The sequence below is a fragment of the Micropterus salmoides genome, unplaced genomic scaffold (assembly GCF_014851395.1).
Source record: "Micropterus salmoides isolate LMB-PRFRI ecotype aquatic unplaced genomic scaffold, ASM1485139v1 Ms_hic_scaffold_14, whole genome shotgun sequence".
Classification (NCBI taxonomy): Eukaryota; Metazoa; Chordata; class Actinopteri; order Centrarchiformes; family Centrarchidae; genus Micropterus; species Micropterus salmoides.
In genome coordinates this window covers 33753586-33777111 of record NW_024040485.1, presented here as the reverse complement: position 1 = coordinate 33777111, position 23526 = coordinate 33753586, and the positions used below count along the sequence as shown (strand labels likewise).

Genomic DNA, 23526 nt, shown 5'->3' with positions numbered 1-23526 from the left:
GAACTCAGAAACACGACTGGGTTTAATAAACGAGATCACGTTTTTCACTCGGCTGCTCTTCTGAGATGAGGCAGTCTCAGGTCAGAGAGGCTCGAGGGGTTTGGAAGCCTGGAGAGATTTTAAAAGCTCACAGGATCAGATGATGATGTGAACCTGGTAACAAACCCGAATGGGTTCGCCTTCTGTAAAGAGTCACGCAGAACAGAACTGAAAGTTTTTGATGGAACAGATCCTGCTTCTTTATCTGAAGAACCCAGAGATGGAGGCAGAAGGTCCAGGTTCTGCTCCAGGTTCTGCTCCAGGTTCTGCCTGACACAGAGGACGGTCTGAACCTGCTCTGTGTCATATTATTAAAGTGACTGAACTGAAATGAACAGTTGAACCACAGAAAGCGGGGAAGCTGCGGGTCCTGCCGAGTCTGGGTCTGGATTTTAAAGAGGGCTGAAGCTTCTTGTTAATGCGATGAGGACGCAGAGATCTGAGAGCAGCAGCAGAGAACAGAAACATGAACGGGACCTCGTTTATTCTGTTACAGTTGGTAAAAAAGAAAAATATAGATTTTAAAGTTAAACACATTTTTAAAAACAGACGAGCCCGTCGGGACTCGGACCTGACGGAGGTCAGACCTCCTCTGGAACCTGGTTTTAAATGATCTTCAGGTCAGTAAACGATTACACACATGAATCAGATCCTAAATGTCCTGGTTTGTGGGGGGGCGGCCTGGTTGCAGTCTAGTCCGCCTGGAAGGCGCTGTTGTCGGAGCCGGTGTCCAGAGGAGCGTGGGGCAGGAGGGGGCAGCTCTTCCTCCTGGACTTGGCCAGGACCCGGTGGAGGAGGCTGGGGGAGCCGTGGGGAGGAGCCGCTGAGGGCCCATCGAGTCCCAGGGGCCTCCGGATGCTGTTCTTCCTCAGCAGCTTCGGAGTACTGCGACCGCTGCAGCCAGAACACATCGTCAGTACCTGTGGTGGGTTCTGACAGCTGGACTTGTGTAGGCGCACTTACCTCGTGCAGCCACAGGGGGCGCCTGCTGTCGTCACGGGGACCGGTACCGACCCCTCCTCAGCGGCGTGGGCGCGGCTCTGGACGAATCTCCGCCCTGCAGCGGAAAGACTGCGTTACATCACAGCTGGCTGCCAGCCAATCAGCTGCTGCAGCTGCACCAGAGGAGAACCAGATGATGATGTCATCAGACTGCAGGTGCAGAGAGACCAGGCGAGCGTTGTTACCTGGAGCGGCTCCACGCAGGCTGCGGGGAAGTAGCCCTCGTTCCCGTCTGTCAGCCGCCCGAACCACCAGGAGTCGTCCTCCTTACACAGGACCTGGATCAGGTCTCCCTGGTTCAGGTCCAGCTCCTTCGGCCAGCGTGACCGGTACTGCGTCACCGCCACCACCACCTGCCAGAGTCCAGATCAAGTTCACGGTCCCCCCAGAGGATCAACACTAAATTCTACATCCTGTCCTGAAAGCTGCTGACGCTCAAACCCGTGCAGGCGGCATCACGGGAAGCTGCTGCTGCTTCTAACTTCAGACTACTTTACAGGAGTAAAAGTACTAATACCACACTGTACAAATACTAGAGTAGAGTTGGTTTAAATAAGCACACGAGACAGTTTCTCATGAAATATGCAGTTTCTGTGCGTCCTGTGCTGTCGATCCTAAATCTGTTTCAAGAACTGGTTTCTGCAGACGGCCGCCTCTGGATGACGCTCCGTGGTGCTTTCTGTGTTTTTGTTTATATACTGAACACCAAACCCACCTGCCTCAAGTACATAACACCTGCACACAATGCTTATTTATTCCAGCATGGCACACCTGTACATCACACCTCCGACATGTACGCAACGACAAGAATTTACTCCTGCATCGTCTATATACTGTGTATATTTGTGTTCTCTACGCTGCAGCCTGGGTCTGATTTTATTTTATTTTTGTATGAGTAAGCACGGCGTGAGCAATGTACAACCCAGAGGCCAGTTCCTGCTAAATAAAGCTGATTCTGAACTCTGGATTAAATCAGGTTCCAGATTATGGTTTTATTTTGTTGGCACTTTAGACTCATTTTAGATCTCTCTTTTTATTACTCCATAAATCAGAAAATACTGTCAACAGGCAGAAAAAACCTCTGTTTCTGCCATGTTTTAGGGAGTAAAATGTTCTGTAGTTCAGGCTGATATTTGAACAAAGCTTCAGAGTGTCGTCAGGAACAAAACTTGTTTTGTAAAACTCAACACATTTTGGGAGAATTTTACAAAACATGTCGTCGTGAAGTTTCCCCAGTTAATTTATTACATTAAAACAAGACGTTCTTCCCTCATAAGTTTCCTGAAATGTTTTGTTTAAATATGCAAATGAGGCAGAATCTAAGGCTTTCTGCTGGTGGAGACACAAATAGACAAACTGCAGTAAGTGAAAAGTTTTCTTTCTTTTACTTTCTCAAAGAAAGAAACTGGTTCCACCCGATCACTGCTGGGCTTCATGTGTCTGATGGAAGAGCTACACAAATATACACATTATTATTATTATTACTACATTAGAGTATCATCATTCATCAGAGTGTCGCCTCTAATCTGCTTTAGATATCAGCTCAGCTCAGCAGGCCGTAAATACTCAGAGGTCAGAGGTCACGCTGACGCAACGCTGATTAACTCACACACACTGAATCAGCTCAGTAGCTTTCTGTTGGGGGGGGGCACGGCCATGTTTCCATTATTTTGTCCAGACCTGGTAAATATAAGAAATGAATCCCTGAACCTTAAACTCATCAGATAAACTCCACTTCCTGTGCTCATTAAAGGCTTTTCAAATTAAAAGGATCGTTTTCAGGAGGCGTTCAGGGTCAATAAAGGCTGCAGTTTCTTTGAGATTCAGTCGCTGAATCGACCAATCAGAAGCTGAATCCTAACCCCGGGTTTCACGTTACCTTCTGAGCGTCCACACGTGTCGTCCTCGTCCTCGACCTGCAGACTGACAGAGACACGGACATCAGCGGCGCCGATCAATCTCTGCATGACGACCACAGGGGTGTATGTGTGTGTGTGTGTGTGTGTGTGTGTGTGTGTGTTTACCTTGCGGGGAGAAGACGGTGGTGAAAACCTCAAACTGTTGGTCTGTCTGTCTGTAGATCTGCTGCATGCTGCCCTCACACAAACACACACAAACACACACACTGCGCTTAAATAGCTGCTGCCTGTAATCCTGAGTGTGCGTTCCAGAGACACACACTCAGGACGTCAGGTGTCTCCAAGCAGCCGTCCTATTGGCTGACAGTGGAGAAGAAGAAATACTCAGAAGCTGTGCAGAAATACTCAAAAGTATTAGTATCTAAATAAAGTACTCTGAATAAAACCACTTCTCAAATCCCTTTTTCCCGATGAACAACAGGAAAAGCAGCAGATTGGTCCACTGATGAGGAAAAGAAAAGTTTGTGTTTTATGGATCTGACTATTATTGTGAAAATACAAAGGCCGTTCTCAGTCTGTGTTCCTGTGAGACGCCGTCAGTGCTGTTCCAGTTCAAAGGTCCGCTTCTAGCCCAGTACTGTGTTCTCGCTCCGGCCGTTTCACCCAGCATGCATCAGGTGGTGACCTGTGTTGTATCCCAGAATGCATTTTGCACCAACAAGTGGCAGTGGCGGAGAAGACTGCAGCAGTTCTCCAAATTCTGAATTTGATGTGAAACTTTGCTCCGATGTTTTCAGAGGTGTGAAGTCCTGTACGGGGGGTCAGAGCTCACGGTACCCTGCCGAGCGGGTCATTCTGAAAGTTCTGACGACGGTCTGAGTGAAGGCGACGTCAAGGTTCTTAACTTTAGATTTTTATTTAACTCTAACTTTGTACAGCGCAGACTTTCTACTCTTGGGGCGGCTGTGGCTCAGGAGGTAGAGTGGGTTGGCTGTTAATCGGAAGGTCGGCGGTTCAATCCCTGGCTCCCCCTGGTTGCGTGTCGAAGTGTCCTTGAATTGCCCCTGGCGGCTGTTCCGCCAGTGTATGAGTGAGTGTGAATGTTTCCGTTTGAGCACTTAGGCTCAGTGTATGAATGTGTGTGAATGCAGATGTAGTGTAAAAGCGCTTTGAGTGGTCGAAAAGACTAGAAAGGTGCTATACAAGTACGGAGCATTTACTAAATAGTTTACGTCTTATTGGACGAACTTGTTATCATGGCCATTACTGTGCAATCACACTGATTAACTGGCCCGCACAGAACAGAAGTCCAGAACGTTCCACGACCAGCGGAAGCTCAGCTGCTGAACGTTACGTTCATTCATTTAGCGGACGCTTTTATCGAAACATATTGCTCTACGTGTCAGTGAGGCCCTCATTACTTCCACTTACAGCAGTGTCTTTTTTGTGTTTTGTTTCATTAAATAAATCCTTGTGCAAGAAAAGCAGCTTGTTCTCTGATGGATTAAAGCTCCGTACTGACTAGTCAGTAATCAGAACCATGCAGGACTCTTTTTTACTTCACCGAGCTCCTACGTCGTTTATCCGGCTCGCACGTCTCTGTTTTTTTGGAGCAGATGCGAGTGAAACACTGTGTAGAGCGCTGCATCATCTGTCCTCGCGCTGCTCCTCTTCTTCTTGGCTGCAGCTGATGTTCTGCATGTAGATGGAACGCTCAGGAGGGTTGACCTGTTTGGACCAATCACAGAGCTACCAGAGCGAGAACACTGGACTCACCATGAAGCATCATGTCGCTCTGTAGCTGCTGTTTGCTAACGTGTTAGCGTGAGCTACCTAAAGGTTCAGCGTGCAGGTGTTAGTGCCATCTACTGGTCAGGGTCACCGCTCGCCGCTCCCTTTCTGAGCTAAACAACACATGTGCTCCTCCATTAGTCCAAATTTACTTCTTTTCATACTCCTAACAAACCAGACGACTACTACCACTTCTTCTTCTTCTTCTTCATACGTATTCACCGTAGTGAATGTCCATTTGGGCCACGGTAGAAACATGGCGGTGCAACATGGCGACGTCCCTGTCAGAGGCCCTGCGGTGTCATCGTGTCAGGTCTTTATACTGAGCACACAGGTATGGATGTGTTTCTGCTGCTGCCCCCAAGTGGACTAAAGAAATGAGACAACAGTGCGACTTCAAGTTAACAATATAAAGGACCAAGACCAGGACCCTGAGGAACTCCCTCAGTTAACATGAACGACTCGGGTCACTGTGAAAATCTCCAGTTTTTCACTCTGTAAATCTTCTACTGGCTGCTGGACGACATGACGACACGTTATTTGAACCTTGCTTGGATAAAACTTCTTCGTTGGTTGCTGGCAAAGTGATTAAAGGTGCGTTCAGGTGTCCCAGCAGGTTCACTGGTTAATAAAGTGAAGTCAGCTGTGACCCTGATGACTCCAGTATGAACAGGTGAGCTCAGGTGTGTTCGTGACGGCGAGCTGTGTTCAGCTTGTTTTCTGCTCTCGGGGTTAAACCAGTTAAACACGGTCAGATCAGCTTTATATAACAACTGTTCCTGGATCAGATTAAACCGGATTAAACCAACGAGAGGCTCTTCTGAGAAACACGGTGTTTGTTATAAAGAGTGTTATCAGTAATTCATGTTCCTGACACCTGCCGCCTCTGCAGCTCGTCGGGCTCCGCTGGCAGCCTGCAGGTCGGCTCCAACGCTTCAACTAAAGAGATCAGAAGTAAAACAGAATGAAGTCTCTGCTGACGTGTCCAGTCGCTGCACACTGGCCGGATGGACTCTGATCAGAGCGCTCTGCTCCGCCTCTGTCCGATGCTCAAGCTTCAACACTCTGCTGCGTTTGTGTGTCCTGAGTTTGGAAAACACTTCGGGCAGCAACATTTGTTCTTTAACGGGCTACAGAAATGAAGTTAAACAAACAGCACGACGGCAACATAGGAGTCTGTTTTTTATTTATATTCAGTCTGTAAAAATAGAATCAATATGTGAGAAACACCAGCAGAGTGACTGATGGTCAGTGTTCAGTGGCAGCAGCAGGTGTAGCAGTAGTAGTATTAGTAGCAGTAGTAGTATTAGTAGCAGTAGTAGTATTACTAGCAGTAGTAGTATTAGTAGAAGTGTCAGTAGAGCTTCATGGAGGCAGCGAACAGCTGGCTCAGGTCGTCCTCGGTGTGTCCTCTGGGAGACAGTTTGGTCACTCGCTCCTGAAACAAAGATGGTAAATCTAAAACTCCAGATCCCTTCAGATCCTCTTAAAACACATTCGTCTGAAAAGAGTTGAGCTGCCGACTTAAAGGAAGTTTCATTTACCAAGTCAGGAGGAAACCAATGAATCGATCATGATATATACAGTTTGAGAGGAACGCCCAGTCCTGAGGCCTCCAGGCTCCTGTTCACTTAGAGGCATCACTTCTGTACTTTTAAACCTGAGCAGCAGATTCTTCAGCCGGCATTAAAGACACCTTGATCAATTATAACTGCATTAATTTAACCAATAACCTGGATTTTAAGGTGTTTTAAGTTAAATCTCTTTAAAATAAATGAACGGAGAGATCAGCTGGAGGCAGAAAGGGACGGATTCAGTTTGTTTCTGAGGACTAACGGAGAAACGACCCGTCAGGTAGGTGAAACTCACCTGAGGGAGGGTTCCTCTCACCAGAGCCGGGATGTCATCTGGACCGTATCCCAGCGCTCCAAGTCCGTCCTCCACCTGCAGCTCAAACAGGAAGCGACGCAGCGTGTCGGCCAGGAGAGCGCCCGCATCCTCCCTCTTCACCTGCCGAACGTCTGCACCTGAACGCAGCACAGGTGTGCATCAGGTAAAGGTCTTTAACAGGTGAGCCGTCGGTAAGGCATGATGAACCGTCAGCGAGACGGTGCCGTTATTGCAGTGTTTAAGGTCAGCTGTTAGCCGTTAGCTCCACAGTAGCTGCTGGTTGATGTGATGATGTGCAAACCTTGAATCCCCATATTTAATGTATAACAGTGACCTACAGCCACGATCACAGCCACAGCTAATGTTAGAGCCTTAGCATTAGCTGTTAGCCGTTAGCCATCGGATGTTAGCCGTTAGCTCCACAGTAGCTGCTGGTTGATGTGATGATGTGCAAACCTTGGATCCCCATATTTAATGTATAACAGTGACCTACAGCCACAGCTAATGTTAGAGCCTTAGCATTAGCTGTTAGCCGTTAGCCATCAGATGTTAGCCGTTAGCTCCTGGTTGATGTGATGATGTGCAAACCTTGAATCCTCATATTTAATGTATAACAGTGACCTACAGCCACAGCTAATGTTAGAGCCTTAGCATTAGCTGTTATCCGTTAGCCATCGGATGTTAGCCGTTAGCTCCACAGTAGCTGCTGGTTGATGTGATGATGTGCAAACCTTGGATCCCCGTATTTAATGTATAACAGTGATCTACAGCCACGATCACAGCCACAGCTAATGTTAGAGCCTTAGCATTAGCTGTTATCCGTTAGCCATCGGATGTTAGCCGTTAGCTCCACAGTAGCTGCTGGTTGATGTGATGATGTGCAAACCTTGAATCCCCGTATTTAATGTATAACAGTGATCTACAGCCACGATCACAGCCACAGCTAATGTTAGAGCCTTAGCATTAGCTGCTAGCCGTTAGCCATCGGCCATTAGCCCCACAGTAGCTGCAGCTATGACCACGTGGCTGCAGTCGAGCTCAAGGCTTTCCTCGTTAGACAGCTGGAGTATTTTGCCCACTGTGTTGTGTTATGAGGCGAACAGGTACCGAGGATCTCTGCAGCCTCCAGGTGGCGCTCTGGACACATCGGGGCTGTGAAGCTGAAGACGGCCGGAGACGTGAGGACCACCGAGAGACCGTGAGGCTGAGGACACACAAAGTGAGTCACTGTTTAGGATTCAACCTGTTTTGTTTTACAGCTTTAAAGTTAATAAACTTGACTTTATAAAGATTCTGCATCTCCCAGCCGGGCGTCTCTGTGAGCAACGCTTCTAAGTGGCGTGTTGAGTCTCTTCTGTGTTTCATCTCAACTTTAACACACCGGCTTTAAAACAACTTCTAGATTAACAGTTAAAAACAAGTCGGACTCAGCGATCGTTGTAAAAACAGCAGCTGTGGTTTGGTTCTAATCTTTTTAGCGGAGTTCCTCAGGGAACCTGTTCGGGTCCTCTGTGGTTCTCAGGTTAATTATTTCATGTTATCGTCTCTCTTTCTTTAAACCAGAGATAGAACATATTTATAACTCTGGTCCTTTGCATTTGAACATGACAACGTTTAACAGTCGTGTTTATGAAAAGTCTCTAAACATCATCTTTAGAAACTTCACTATAACGTTCACGCGTCGTCTTCTCGTCACTCACCACCAGAGCGTGATCCACGCTGTAACCCTTCGCCAAGTGAGTCTTCACGTTACCGGAGATCGGATACGACATCCCGTGACTGCAGAGAGAAACGCCTTTATTGAAACTACACATTAAATCTGTCTTTTTTTAACTAGAATTCATTCATTTACTAAATAATAATGATGTCATCATGTAGGCGTGTCCATCAGGGTAACATATGAAGGTATTTTAAAGGTTTTTTAACACTTCAAAAGCTCTAAAACATGAACGTGATAACAAATTCAGGGGTTCACGGTAAATGTGGGGTTAATAAACAGATGAACTCATGTTTTATTATATTTAAGAGGAACACATAATCTGTACAGTTTCAGGAGTAAACAAACTTTAAATGGTCATAATAGTTTGTGATTGAGTTGTTTTTCTCACCATAAATGAACGCCGGCGTTTCCGAAGCCGATGCCAGCGAACACACTGGCCAGGTGCATGCTGGACCGGGCCTCCAGGTCCTCCGGGTCCCGCACTGCTCTGTGATCAATCAATCAATCAAACATCCTGTTAATAAGAATCATGATGCCTAAGATTTCTGTTTCATAAACTTCACCTGTTAGTTTTGTTTTTTACATTTGAATCTTTCACTTAATTTTATTAGATTTTTTATTTAAGTTATATTTTAAGTTATTTTTAACAACATTTTGTTTTTAATGATCGTTCAATAAAACAAAGTTTATGTTTATAATCTGGTTATTTTTTCTTGGGATTTAAATTTATTTCTCAAATCTAAATTTCGTCTGGATTAATTCCTGCTGCGGTGGAAACACTAAATTCTCCTCAGACGGTTAAAACACAAACAATCAAACAGCAGGAATAAACTTCAGACCCACAGGATCCTGGTTTGGTTCATACCTGGAGTTCCTCAGGGATCCCGTTCGGGTCCTCTGTGGTTCTCCAGTTAAACTTTATTTACCGTTTCATGTACTTGGCGACCATGGTGAGGGCGTGGCGGGACCAGACGTCGCTGATGGGGTTGCTGCCCTGGTAGGCGGGGCGGTTGATGGGGTTGGGGGGGCAGGGGCTCCTCTGGTGGTAGGGCAGGGCGGTGTAGGACTCCAGGGCGTGACTGAAGGACATCCAGCAGGTTATTACCCTCGTCTACTGATTTATTCACCTCAAAAAACTTTAACTAAATAAAAAAGCAATAAATAAAAATAAAACAAAAGAAAAAGACTAAAGACTATTAAAAAACTAAAATAACATGTAATTTAAAATTTAATAAAAAATGTTGGATCGGACTGACCAGAGGACGTCGAAGCCGCTGTTGGCGGCAACTCTCTCGGGCATGCTCAGTGTGTGCGTCGGGTCCACGATGCCCAGTGTGGGTCTGATGGCTCTGCTGGCGATACCTGGACACAGACAGCCAATCACAGCTCAGACTGTCCGCTGATGTCACCGTGACGTCATCTCTGACAGGCTGTTCTCGCGCTCAGAGATGAATCTATCACGTTTACCTGTTTTGGCCTTCAGAGGCTCGAAGTCGAAGATGGCGACTCCGGTGGTCTCGCTGCCGGTTCCTGCGGTCGTCGGAACTGGAAGCAGAGAACAGGTGAGAGCTGATCATGTGACACCGTCAGAGGTTGTTGTCACAGGTCGGTGTTTACCTGCGATGAGCGGCCTCAGAGCTCCGGTGACCGGCTTCCCTTTGCCGACCGGCGCGTTGACGAAGTCCAGGAAGTCGGCGTCGGGGTGGCAGGCGTACAGATTGGCCGCTTTACAGGTGTCAATCACAGAGCCGCCGCCCACCGCCACGAACACGTCGAAAGAGCCGCTTTTAGCAAACGCGATGGCGTCTTTGAAACTGCAACACACACAGGGGACAGATCAAACGGTCTCCTCACAGCCAATCAGAGAGCAGGATCCTCCTCTCTCACCTGGTGTCGGTGGGCTCCACCCGGACTTTGTCGTAGACTTTGTACTGGACTCGGTTCTTCACCAGAGACTCCAGGACGGCCTTCACCGGAGGGAGGCGGGACAGGTTCTTGTCAGTCATGAGGCAGACGTTCCGAGCTCCGAGGTTCCGCAGGTCCTGCAGGAGAACCGGAGAACAACAACAAGCTGAGGAGACACGTTCACCAATCTGTGAGTGCGGCGGTGCTTTCAGACCAACAGCTCTGTGACACACCAGGAGGCTGCTGGGAGGACAGGAAGCGAGGAAGCTCAACTGTCTGGAACTTTATTCCAGCTGTCGTTGTACTTTACTGTGACCAGGTTAGCGTTGCCTGATCGAGCCAAACTCCATTCAGAAACCAAACATTTTAAAGGTTGTTGTCCTGCTGACAGACCTGACATGATCATCAAATCTGCATCATGTTGTTGTTATTTCAGCACCAGTTTGATCCGTTTATTGTTACTAAATCACAGCAACATGCTTCCTTTGGTTCATACAGCTGGAGGAATCACGGCTTGTGTTGAACGCCAGAAACGCGACACGTGGATTAAATTCACATTTGGTCTGAATGCAGTTACAGGAAGCACATTCAGAGGGCGCCCTGGACCAGGACCTCCTCTGAACCTGCTGCAGGACTAAACCGTGCAGGTGTGAAACCAGCCAGGTGAGACAGGAAGTGACCCCTGCAGCTTGTTCAGTATGTTTCCATGATGATGTTTGGTTACCATGCCGATCTCTCGGCTGACTCCTTCTCCATATCTGATGTTGGAACTCGCCATCTGACAGAAACAAACACACGACATCATCACCTCAAGCTCACATGTGGTACAGGTAGTATTTCTACTACTGCAGTATTTCCTGCTGTAGTATTTTACAGAAAAAGGACCAGGATGTAATAAAGTTACTCTGATTACATGTTTTCGTGTGGAAGTTCAATCCCATAAAGACAGACTGCTTCAAACTTTTACATATTTACCAAATCATGAAGACACTAAATCACATGTTTGACTCGTGCTTTTAATTTTGAGGCACTAAAATATAATTCTGACTTTCTAAACTAATATTTTTATAAAATATTAATGAGACTTTATCTTGCATTTTGATCTACCCAGTGATTTCCCTGCTGCATCAAACTGCACCAACAGCAGAGCTTCCAAAATCAGCCCTTTTTTAAACACAGTCTGGTGTGAGTTACCTCGAAGGCGTAGTCAGTCTTCCGGACGGTGCAGGTTGCAGCTCCGGCACCTGCATGAGAAACTCAGTTACCTCAACACCTGAACAGAACATGAAGGTGGACAGTATTGATCCTGCTCAGACTCTCAGGCTGTTCAGCCTCAAGTTCAGCAGTTTGGCTGGTCTCTGTTCCTCTAAATGGGACCATAATTTACTAAATGAACATCACGCTGTGTTGAAGAAGACTTGAAACTAGCGACTGAGACCAGAAACTCATCAGGAAAGTGTTTACTGAGGGAATAAATCAGCTGACAAGTAGAAACATTTTCTCACAGACTTCTATACAATCAAACTTCTTTCTGCAGCCGCTGGAGTCGCCCCCTGCTGGCTGCTAGAGAGGACGCAGGTCACTGTCAGGATCTGATTTAAGGTTCTGATGATTGACAGATGTGGTGATAAATATTCTGTCTTATAGCAGAGCCAGAGTGAAGGAAACAGAGAGTACCTTGGTGGAAGGTGTTGGAGTGAGCAGGACATCTGCACCTGTTCACACACAAACATTCATGTCACACAGAACTCAACTTATCATCTACCCGCCGAACTTTCAACGACTTTCTACTGATTCAGAAAATGTTTTCATCACAGCTCTGCGCGGCGCAGAACCTGCATTATAACATAAAGAGTTTTTAAACTGGCAGTTTTCTGAACGGAGTTTGGCGCCAGCTTCTCCGCCACAGAGAAAAACAACAGGTGGGAGGCGCAGCGGCCGGAAACGTCACCGCAGTTTGTTCACGTGACGCCATGAGATCACCTTCACCTTCAGATCACACCTTAGTGATCGTGGATCAAACTTACGCCGCGCGCTCGAGCTGTCTGAGCAGGTGAACCACCCGGTCCCGTCCGGCCATCCTGCAGAGTCTGATCCGGACCGAGCAGCTGACCCGCACGTCTTCCGGTCCACATTTCAAAATAAAGGCCACACTCACTGTGAGACTGAATCCCCTCATGTTTACTTTAAAGTTGCCCAATAATAAAGGCATCTTATTGAGTTAAAATCCTCATAATTAAATAAAAGTTTTACCTGAAAGAACTTTAAATAGAGAATCCATTAAAATCACTCAGTGATTAATAATCCACTCACTTATCCACCAACTGACTGAAATGTGGAGTGAATTTCCATTCAGTGCAAATTCAAAAGTATTCATGATTAATAATTTTAGTAAATTTTAACCCTGGGACTGAATGACGTGATTGGCCGAACTTATCCTGTTTATATCCTGTTTCCTGTTCTATTGTTTTCATCTTTGTGTCTGAGCATTTGATTTATTGATCGCTGTGAACAGAATTTCATAACGTAGAACACGACATTCCTCTGAAATAAATAACTCCCGCATGTTTAACATCTTCATCCAGGGCTGTTTCCATTATTTTGTCCAGACCTGGTAACATTTCTGAATAAGAAGTAAATGAAAATATTTCAGGATCCAAACAGGAACCAGAATCCCTGAACCTTAATAACGCCTTCAGCTTTTCAAATTAAACTCTACGTCCTGTGTTCATTAAGGGCTTTTCAAATTAAGAGTTTTTACAGTCGATTTGAAATCAACTCGTACAATCAGAGGAGAAGAAAGTTTAACGTTTACGAAGTTAATCAAAGTGTTTAAAGGTTATTTATCTAAGAGTGAGCGTTTCATGTAACATCCAGACCTGAACAGAGAAGAAACTCTTCATGATCAGAGATAATTAAATCATTTTAATAAACTGAAGCCAGCTGTTGTTTTCAGCTCCAGAGTCGGAGGATGTCTCTGTGTAAACAGCGAAAGGTCAGAGGTCGCAGCGTTGAGACCGAACTGTGTGAGGAGATTCAGATCCGACACGCCGACCTTTAAACAAACCGCCGTCTGTCGAGACGCTTCACAGCTAAACTTTTATTTCATTTATTTGAGGTGGGAAGCTGAAGGAAGGAGAAGAAAACTGTCCAGCAGAGAAGTCTTCACTTTATTAAGCTCATGAAGCTGTGAAAGGTTTTTCTGCCGCTCAAACGTCTGGAGGCCGACTCCTGCCGAGAGGACGACATGTTAACTGTTCAATCCTACCAACCCTACTGTTATTTTCTTTGTGTTATATTTAAGGTCAAAGTCTGAAACCCTCAGTAAGCACTGTGTTGGGGGGTTGATTAAAGTTTTTCCGACTGCACAGCTCTGATAAAACGCCTCCCTGCACTCACACAGGTAACTCTTTTTACAACAAAAAGCTCACTAACTCACCTGTTGTGTAACTGCTGAAATAGTCTTCCACGATTTACACAATCAAAAGCTTTGGATGCGTCAAGAAAACACAGAAACCTGGTGAATCTAAAATCTCCTTCAAAGCTAAAACAGACAGATCTGCGCTGCGTTTAGGTGTAAAAAGGTCGGGACAAACTGTTCCAGCTGATTCAGGAAGGTCCTCTCCAAGACCTCGGATAAAACACTGGCCAGAGCTGCGGGCCGGAAATTATCCTTTTATTTCCTCAGCTTCGTCTTTAACGATCGACACTAACAGATCGACTAGAACCAGGTGAAACACCATGAATTAGAAACCCGGTGAAACAAACAGCGAGCGGAGGACAGAGTTTCTACATGTTCTTTCAGAATCTGAACTGAATACCAGACTTCTCAGCAGTCACGTCTTCATTATCATCACTGCTGTTCCTCCCAGCACAGCTCGTAATAATGTTCCTGCGCTCGGACGGTTTACAGTCATTCAGTCTTTTGATTTCCACCAGGACTCATTAGGAGTTTTGCAGAGTTCTTGCAGGCGAGTCGGACCTCTTTTCATTCCTCTTAATGAAACGTAGGAAACATTTTAAATGTGCATTTGTCTGTTTCTTATAGACAAATGCTCAGACGCCCCGTCTCACTGAACTGAACATTTCCTCTGTTTCATCAAAGCCACTCTGACCTGAGTTGATCTCATTGTTTGTCATTTAAAATAAGCTGTAATCTTTTAAAATTAATTTGTCAATCTTAGCTATTGATAATATATGTATATGTATAATATGTTACTCTAAGCTTGGCCTTTTAAAGATGCAAAAAAATCACTAAAATGTCCTTTAATGTGTCAGCAAATAGACATTGAGCTTAGGGGGGGGCGTCTTACCCCAAACTACTTCACAGACAGAAGAGTAAACTGCCCAGATGTACAGATGAAAGCAAATTCCTATTTAATCCTCACAGTCTCTGCAGGGGTTGTGCTCCACGCCTCACTCGTGTTGGAGAAGCTGAGAAAAACACTTCGCTGGAGAGTAAAAACGATTATCAGAACATTAAATAATTAGCAAAGAAAGAGCTGCCATCAGAAGCATCAGCGTTCAGATCGCCAGATGAAAGAGCAGGTGGATCCTGAAAAACAGACTTTGATATTTTCAGGGAAAGTTTGTCTTTGAGTCTCTACAAAGGATTCGTGTTTATAGAGATTAAAGGAGGAGTTTAAAGTCAGTCTTTTTGTTCTTGGTCGCCGTCTGCAGACACACAGCTGTCTCATTAACAAACACCAGGAACCAGCTCGTTGTTTGATTCCTGCTCGCAGCGTCGGTGACTCACTCGCCGGCGCCGCCGTTTAATTAGAGTCGGACCGACAAACTGTCAGTCTCGTCACATCTCCCAGAATCCTCTGGGAACCGCAACGAAGCTGGGGAGCTGAAGATTAATGAGTAGACTTGTTCCTCGTCTGTTCGTCCAATCACCAGAGGCCACCTCTTCTTCTTCTCCCTCTGCTTTTTAGTTTTTGTCTCTTCTTCGTGTGTTTGTTAATTTGAAAATGTTTAGACTTCGTTATCTGAAACACATTTAGAGTTTCTCATCTGGCTTTTATCCAAACAGACTTCCATTTAAGAACAACATACAAACATCAACACAGTGACAGAGCTACAAGAGCCAGAGAGAGAACTGACCCTTTGCTAAGCCACGCCCCCCTTAGTTACTGTTGCTAAGTTCGACAAACTGTCCACAGTCCGTTGCTGCACTCCCCGGAGAAATGTTGTCTAGTTTTTGGAAAAAGCGATCTCAGAAAGAAGCAGACAGTTTTGCAGTTGCATCGTGGATTTGATGGTTTTATTCAGGCTGTCAGACGGACTCAAACTGACACAAACTGACTCAGACGGACTCAGACTGACTCAAACTGACTCAGACGGACTCAGACTGACTCAAACTGACACAAACTGACTCAGACGGACTCAGACTGACTCAAACGGACTCAGACGGACTCAAACTGACTCAAACTGACTCAAACGGACTCAGACGGACTCAGACTGACTCAGACTGACTCAAACGGACTCAGACGGACTCAAACTGACTCAAACTGACTCAAACGGACTCAGACGGACTCAGACTGATTCAAACGGACTCAAACGGACTCAGACGGACTCAAACTGACTCAAACTGACTCAGACGGACTCAAACTGACACAAACTGACTCAGACGGACTCAGACTGACTCAAACTGACTCAAACTGACTCAGACGGACTCAAACTGACACAAACTGACTCAGACGGACTCAGACTGACTCAAACTGACTTAAACTGACTCAGACGGACTCAAACTGACACAAACTGACTCAGACGGACTCAGACTGACTCAAACTGACTCAGACGGACTCAAACTGACACAAACTGACTCAGACGGACTCAGACTGATTCAAACTGACTCAAACTGACTCAATCTGACACAAACTGACTCAGACGGACTCAGACTGACTCAAACTGACTCAGACGGACTCAAACTGATTCAGACGGACTCAGACTGACTCAAACGGACTCAGACGGACTCAAACTGACTCAAACTGACTCAAACTGACTCAAACGGACACAAACTGACTCAGATGGACTCAAACTGACTCAGACTGACTCAAACGGACTCAAACGGACTCAGACGGACTCAGACGGATTCAGACTGATTCAAACGGACTCAGACGGACTCAAACTGACTCAAACTGACTCAGACTGACTCAGATGGACTCAAACTGACTCAGACTGACTCTAACGGACTCAAACGGACTCAGACGGACTCAGACTGATTCAAACGGACTCAGACTGACTCAAACGGACTCAGACAGACTCAAACGGACTCAAACTGACTCAAACTGACTCAGACTGACTCAAACTGACTCAAACTGACTTAGATGGACTCAGATGGACTCAAACTGACTCAAACCGACTCAAACTGACTCAAATGGACTCAGACGGACTCAAACTGACTCAAACTGACTCAGACGGACTCAAACTGACTTAGATGGACTCAGATGGACTCAAACTGACTCAGACTGACTCAAACGGACTCAAACGGACTCAGACGGACTCAAACTGACTCAAACTGACTCAGACGGACTCAGACGGACTCAGACTGATTCAAACGGACTCAAACGGACTCAGACGGACTCAAACTGACTCAAACTGACTCAGACTGACTCAAACGGACTCAGACAGACTCAAACGGACTCAAACTGACTCAAACTGACTTAGACTGACTCAAACTGACTTAGACTCAGACGGACTCAGATGGACTCAGGCGGACTCAGGCGGACTCAGACTGACTCAGAATGATGTGAAACAACTAAAGACAGAAGCTAAAGCCTACCGATCACAGAGTAAAAGTGAACCCCCATATTATTATTCACTATTGAGACAAAAGACAACAATATTAAGGATCAACAGTGTTCCTGTACAGCTGGTAGACCTCTGTTCATTATTACAATCATTAAAAAGCAGAACAGCAGGACTTTATTACGTTACATTCACTAGGAGGTTAGCTAGCGTTAGCTAACTAACATTAGGAACAATCCACAGCCGACATGTTTCTGGATTTGTTTTAGGTTTTGGAAAGAGAATAAATCGTACTTCTCCTTTCAGCTTCTCTGGGTAGCTGCTGTAACTATTAAGTTCCCCAGGAACAGCGTTTGACCAGATCTTAGAAAAATACAGCCAGAAAAAGCTAGAAAACGACTCTTTTTGCATTGTCAATGGAGCACAGTCATGAAAGTGTCGGACCTCAGTTAGAGCGAGTCCTATACTGCGCTGTGATTGGCCAGCTGCGTATTCGGGGCGTGGCTTAGCGAAGGGTGAATTGTGAGGAGACAGAAGAAGGATGCTTTGTGTGAAGGGATGGCAGAGCCAAGCGGCGTTCGTCGCGGGAGCACAGTGGCCCAGAAGGAACATAGGCTTGGATTATGGAGTTCAGGTAGATGGTGCAGATCTGCTTTTTAGTTTTTGTCTCTTCTTCGTGTGTTTGTTAATTTGAAAATGTTTAGACTTCGTTATCTGAAACACATTTAGAGTTTCTCATCTGGCTTTTATCCAAACAGACTTCCATTTAAGAACAACATACAAACATCAACACAGTGACAGAGCTACAAGAGCCAGAGAGAGAACTGACCCTTTGCTAAGCCACGCCCCCCTTAGTTACTGTTGCTAAGTTCGACAAACTGTCCACAGTCCGTTGCTGCACTCCCCGGAGAAATGTTGTCTAGTTTTTGGAAAAAGCGATCTCAGAAAGAAGCAGACAGTTTTGCAGTTGCATCGTGGATTTGATGGTTTTATTCAGGCTGTCAGACGGACTCAAACTGACACAAACTGACTCAGACGGACTCAGACTGACTCAAACTGACTCAGACGGACTCAGACTGACTCAAACTGACACAAACTGACTCAGACGGACTCAGACTGACTCAAACGGACTCAGACAGACTCAAACGGACTCAAACTGACTCAAACTGACTTAGACTGACTCAAACTGACTTAGACTCAGACGGACTTAGACTCAGACGGACTCAGATGGACTCAGGCGGACTCAGGCGGACTCAGGCGGACTCAGACTGACTCAGAATGATGTGAAACAACTAAAGACAGAAGCTAAAGCCTACCGATCACAGAGTAAAAGTGAACCCCCATATTATTATTCACTATTGAGACAAAAGACAACAATATTAAGGATCAACAGTGTTCCTGTACAGCTGGTAGACCTCTGTTCATTATTACAATCATTAAAAAGCAGAACAGCAGGACTTTATTACGTTACATTCACTAGGAGGTTAGCTAGCGTTAGCTAACTAACATTAGGAACAATCCACAGCCGACATGTTTCTGGATTTGTTTTAGGTTTTGGAAAGAGAATAAATCGTACTTCTCCTTTCAGCTTCTCTGGGTAGCTGCTGTAACTATTAAGTTCCCCAGGAACAGCGTTTGACCAGATCTTAGAAAAATACAGCCAGAAAAAGCTAGAAAACGACTCTTTTTGCATTGTCAATGGAGCACAGTCATGAAAGTGTCGGACCTCAGTTAGAGCGAGTCCTATACTGCGCTGTGATTGGCCAGCTGCGTATTCGGGGCGTGGCTTAGCGAAGGGTGAATTGTGAGGAGACAGAAGAAGGATGCTTTGTGTGAAGGGATGGCAGAGCCAAGCGGCGTTCGTCGCGGGAGCACAGTGGCCCAGAAGGAACATAGGCTTGGATTATGGAGTTCAGGTAGATGGTGCAGAGCCAGGAGTCACTCTGTATGCAGCATCAGGGACTTGTATTAGATTCTGAAGGCCCCGGGGAGCCAGTGGAGGTCACTGAGTAATAGAGTGACATGAGTCCTTTTGTGCTGATCAGAAACCAGACGTGCTGCTGAGCTGCTGAACCATTTGTAAGGGTTTCACCACACAAGCTGGAAGAGCTGCTGGCTGGAATGACCAAGAGTAGAGTAGACATAGAGTTGCATATCATCTGCGTAGCAATGGTAAGAGAAGCTGTGCGAGCGAATCATCGGCCCCAGAGAGGTGGTGTAAACAGAGAAGAGAAGGGGCCCTAGCACTGAGCCTTGGGGCCCCCTGTGGAGAGGCAGTGAGAGGAGGACACAGTCCTTGCCATGACTGTGTCAAAGGCAAGAACCGAGGACTCACATTGGCCAATGAAGACCCCAAACAGCAGACACGTCAGTCAGACGATCCAACAAGTTTCATTCAGACTCCCTCTCGATTGGTTTGTATCTGCCCGGATCTTCTTCTTGTTCAACGCTCCCAACTCGTCACTTTTGGACGCTTGGTCAGACCCCTTGGCGTTGCTTTTTAACGCCCTGGGTGCCTTTAGTGTTGTTTTTTCAACGTGTGTTGCTCCACGGGAAAGTTAGCAACATTAAATATGCAACATCTGGTTAGACTTTCAGAATAAAAGTGTTTGTAAAAGTTTATGTAAACATTTTGTTGACGTGGTTAGCGTTGCGAAACGTCGCAATTTGGTTTGGGTTTAGGAAAAGATCATGGTTTGCCTTAAAATAACTAGCTAACGTATGTCAGTTAACTTACAAAAGTTAAAGTTAAGTGACATTTCTTTCGTAACTTATGACACTTTTTGTTTCAAATGAGAAACGAACTCCGGCCTCCTGGAGTTTTCTGTTAAATACCCTGCACCTACCTTCAATGAAATATTCTGATTTCTAATCAGCTGTAAAGGGGCGGGAACAGGAAGAGGACGCACCTGGCGGGCAGGTTTCAGACTGAAACATCTGTAGCAGCGACGCCTTCAGACTCAGAGACCTGTGAACTGTCACTGTGTCTTCTGTTCCTGCAGGAGATGAAGGTCAGAGACTCGGTCCACCGTCGAGACGAGAAAGGTCACACCGTCATCATCATCATCTTCATTGTCGAGGTCGTGCGCTCCAACAAACAGGAAATCAGCTGCTGTCGGTTTGAGTTTTACAGCGTCGGAGAAAAGAAACAGATTTTATCCTCTAAATATCAGATTCATGATGATGCTGATGGAGCACAGTCAGTGAAATGATGATGAGGATGATGATGAGGATGAAGGTGAGGACGATGAACAAACTGAGGAACGTGATCTTTGCCCTGATGATAAAATAAATTAAATAAATAACCATCTAACAGCTGCATCATTTATGAGTCATCATCATCATCATCATCAGTCCCATTCACACTGAGGCGTCTGAGCGCGTGCAGAGCCCCTCCCCCTCCCTGATACTCACACTGATATATAAAGTAGAACCAGCTCGAGCGTTTCTATTTGACCGAAGAGACGCAGCGAGACAGATCCCAGCTGAGGTGGATGAAGACAGAGAGACAGGAAACAGACGACGATCAGGTGAGAGAACTACTTTTACATTTCAATTTAATAAAGCAGAATTACCCAAATAAAACTTTATTAATCCCAGGCAGGTATGAACGTCGCATCAAAGATTTAAATACATGTTTATTCTTATATAAGAAAGCATGAAGTGAAAATTAGTGTGAAGCAATAACTACATTTAAAATGTTACCAACAGTGATGTGTTCATAACCATTTGTATACATCAAATATATTCATAGATAGAAATATGTCCTAACATCCTGATGTTAGATTAGATTGCCGGAGGAATTTTGTTTTCAGTATGTTTAAGGTGACGTGGTTACATGTGATGTGGCCCTGCGTATGTATACAACAGCAGATATTTACTGGAACATGAATAATATTTAGCCAGTAAAATATCTGTTGTTATTATAATTATCACTGTAAACATTACATAATAAACTCTTCATAGGAGGAGAAAGGACACATATGAACAGGTATGGAGGACTTTTAGTGCCTAAATAAAAACAAGTGAGACGCGCTTGTTATATTTCGAGGGGCGGCTCATTAATTCAACTCTAACTTTTCTTTTTTGCTGATCTGAGACCAGCGAGCGATCTGAGTCCTTGTGATCACGTGTCTTTAAGAGTCTCTGAGATGAAGCTCTCTGGGTTTACAATCCTGTGTTTCCTCCTTCAGACTGCAGCTGAGATGAAGCTGAACGTGCTGTTGTGGGTAGTGGCTCTGCTCGCCGCCCTCCTCCCCCGCTCTGCCGACTGTCGACCCGCCGACGCTCCCGCCAGCCGCCGCCTGCTCCTCCCCCGACCGCTGCTCCTCCGCCTGGGAGAGGAGTTCTCCCTGCGGCTGGGTGGAGGAGGAGCTCCAGACCTCCTCTCCTCATCTTCCTCCTCCTCGGCGGTGAACCGGGCTCTGCTGCAGCTCACACAGCGCCTCCTGCAGGCCCGGGCGGAGCAGCAGCAGCAGCAGCAGGAGGAGGAGGAAGAGGAGGCCGGGGAGAAGGGGAAGAGGTCCGACGAGCCTCCCATCTCTCTGGACCTGACCTTCCACCTGCTCAGGGAGGTTCTGGAGATGGCCCGGGCCGAGCAGATCGCCCAGCAGGCCGACAGCAACCGCAAGATGATGGACACCTTCGGAAAATGACGCTCAAACTTTTCGCTTCCTGTCGAGTGTTTTTATCATTTCAACATCCAGAGTCAGACCCACGTCTGAGCTTCAGATCTTCAGCTGTCGCTTCAACATCTCTCAGCGTCTCCATCCAACCTGCCAACAGGCTTTAACCTGGACTCTTCAGCTGCGTTCTGTGCAAATAACCAGGGCTGTGACGAGACCCCCAAACCCACCAGACCAGATTTTAACACTACTGTCACGAAATCTTTAGGCTGATTTGTATAAAAACTTTGAGCATTAAACACTTTGATTCCTGCACCAGTTTATGGTGAAACTGTTTTTATTTATGGAAAGAGAAACACAAAATTCAGGTGAGGATTCAAACTCTAAAACCGAACTGCAGCAGAATCTGGTTCTCCTGCAGATCAGCTCCTGGGTCCTGGTTCAGTCTTCCCTCCTCTGCGTGTCTCTGTTTGGGGAAGTGACCTCTTTAAATGCGACTGTGGCTCCTTTTCACCTCAACGAGAAATGATTTAACTTTAACTCAGTCGGAAACTCCTGGACTTTACCAGCTCCTGGGTTTCAGCAGCTTTTCTGCTCAGGTTCAGAATCTCTCCCACAGACCTGGGTTCTCTGCCAGGTCCAGAGAAAAGAAGAACATTAAGAGACTAAAGTCTGCCTGCTCTTCACTCTGCTGTGCGTTACGTTCCTGACCCGCTGTAGTAACGTTGCTGCGTGGCGTCAGCTGGGTGGAGTGGATTCGCTCTGTCAAACGTTTGTATTTCACGGCGTGAGAACATTAACGTAGAAATCTCGTCACACCCTTAGTGCTCGCACGTCAGCTGCCTTTACAGACATTTTACTTACTCTGTTTTCCTGAGATAACGGGATCATTTTCTCAAGATGTCGAGATATCCAATGTTGTTTTCCCCGCCCATCATTAATTAGAAACCTTAGTCTAGCACAGGGTCGACATCAGGGCCAACCTTCTTAGGATCTTGTAAGACTAGCTGTCGGTCTGAGGGTTGTGTGTTCGATCCCCACATTAGGTAAATATCTTTCTGTTTCACATGCTCCTGTGACATTATTACTTTCCCCAGGAAGGGCCAGTGTCCGGGATTACCGTGGCCATAATGTATAATGTAAAAAGCAGGAGGCAGAGCGTCATTATTGTCGGTCTCTGGCCCGTCCACAGTTTCTTTTTTTAAATGAATCCGCTCTCCGTCCACAGCAGCGTTTCAAAGCTGATCTCCATCTGTATTAAAACGCACATCTAGTGGCCGTTCAGGTACGCTGGGCACGAAGCAGATGGTGAAAGAATAAAGAAATGCATCCGACCGGATTTTATTTTGAATGGACCAATAACGAGCTGGGACTGTTACTGACCCCTTAACGCAGATTGTCGCAAATTTGCATCACCGCTCTTCCTTTCAGCCCGCGGCTGAGAAAGCGTTTGCATATTCAAAAGGTACCTGGGAACCTTTTGCAAGCGCTGGTTACTCGATTATGCCTGTTGTTGCTAATTTGCATCATACCCGAGTTTATTCTATGTTCTATAAAAAAAATCAACAATTTCCACTTAACTGAACATAAACCTGAAAGCAAATGAAAACAGAAATCTTTTATTTTATTTTATTGTAAATAAATTCAGGCATCAAGGGGTTAAAAGCGGCGGCAGAAAACAGACCGGGAGTCGTGGCAAAGTAAACGTAAAGTAAAATACTAATAAAAACACCAAGTCAGAAACTCTGACAGCGCCACCCATCAGAGAGCAGCACGTGGGCGTCGGCCTCATCCTTTCTAAAGTCCTCCGTTTTTGAAAACGGGCGTTTCCAAACTTTTAGTCTGGAGGGGAGGAGCAAACCGCAGCAGAGTGGGCGGGGCATCAGGTGCAAAGAACATTGTCGTCCGTTGTAAAGTTTGTGCGAGCAGGAAAAAGTTTTCA

General features: G+C 45.9%; 3 protein-coding genes and 1 long non-coding RNA gene across 5 annotated transcripts; 1 reads left to right on the top strand and 3 right to left on the bottom strand.

Moving 5' to 3' along the window:
* Nucleotides 1-506: 506 nt before the first annotated feature.
* On the bottom strand, nucleotides 507-1064 carry LOC119902791. The gene is made up of 2 exons (XR_005444367.1): nucleotides 1003-1064; nucleotides 507-933 (listed from the first exon to the last, which is right to left on the bottom strand). It is a non-coding gene; the product is annotated as an uncharacterized LOC119902791 (long non-coding RNA).
* On the bottom strand, nucleotides 732-3970 carry si:dkey-97a13.12 (jouberin). The gene is made up of 5 exons (XM_038717202.1): nucleotides 3066-3970; nucleotides 2921-2964; nucleotides 1227-1394; nucleotides 1038-1096; nucleotides 732-933 (listed from the first exon to the last, which is right to left on the bottom strand). The coding sequence occupies exons 1-5, from the start codon at nucleotides 3130-3132 to the stop codon at nucleotides 732-734; spliced, it is 540 nt and encodes a 179-aa protein (XP_038573130.1). The 5' UTR covers nucleotides 3133-3970.
* A 1889-nt stretch (nucleotides 3971-5859) lies between these two features.
* On the bottom strand, nucleotides 5860-12356 carry adhfe1 (alcohol dehydrogenase iron containing 1). Of its 2 annotated transcripts, XM_038719155.1 has the most exons (14): nucleotides 12234-12326; nucleotides 11884-11921; nucleotides 11401-11450; nucleotides 10931-10984; nucleotides 10189-10343; nucleotides 9919-10115; nucleotides 9769-9846; nucleotides 9558-9663; nucleotides 9228-9380; nucleotides 8690-8788; nucleotides 8282-8360; nucleotides 7689-7785; nucleotides 6561-6718; nucleotides 5860-6129 (listed from the first exon to the last, which is right to left on the bottom strand). In XM_038719155.1, the coding sequence occupies exons 1-14, from the start codon at nucleotides 12284-12286 to the stop codon at nucleotides 6046-6048; spliced, it is 1401 nt and encodes a 466-aa protein (XP_038575083.1). In that variant the 5' UTR covers nucleotides 12287-12326; the 3' UTR covers nucleotides 5860-6045. The 2 variants fall into 2 exon arrangements, with proteins under 2 accessions (XP_038575083.1, XP_038575084.1); XM_038719156.1 differs by lacking the exons at nucleotides 10931-10984; nucleotides 11401-11450; nucleotides 11884-11921 and having other exon boundaries at nucleotides 12234-12356.
* A 6382-nt stretch (nucleotides 12357-18738) lies between these two features.
* Nucleotides 18739-22040, top strand: LOC119902787 (corticoliberin-1-like). Its single transcript, XM_038719152.1, has one exon. It carries the CDS (start codon nucleotides 21111-21113, stop codon nucleotides 21612-21614), a length of 504 nt encoding a protein of 167 aa, XP_038575080.1. The 5' UTR covers nucleotides 18739-21110; the 3' UTR covers nucleotides 21615-22040.
* Nucleotides 22041-23526: the final 1486 nt, after the last annotated feature.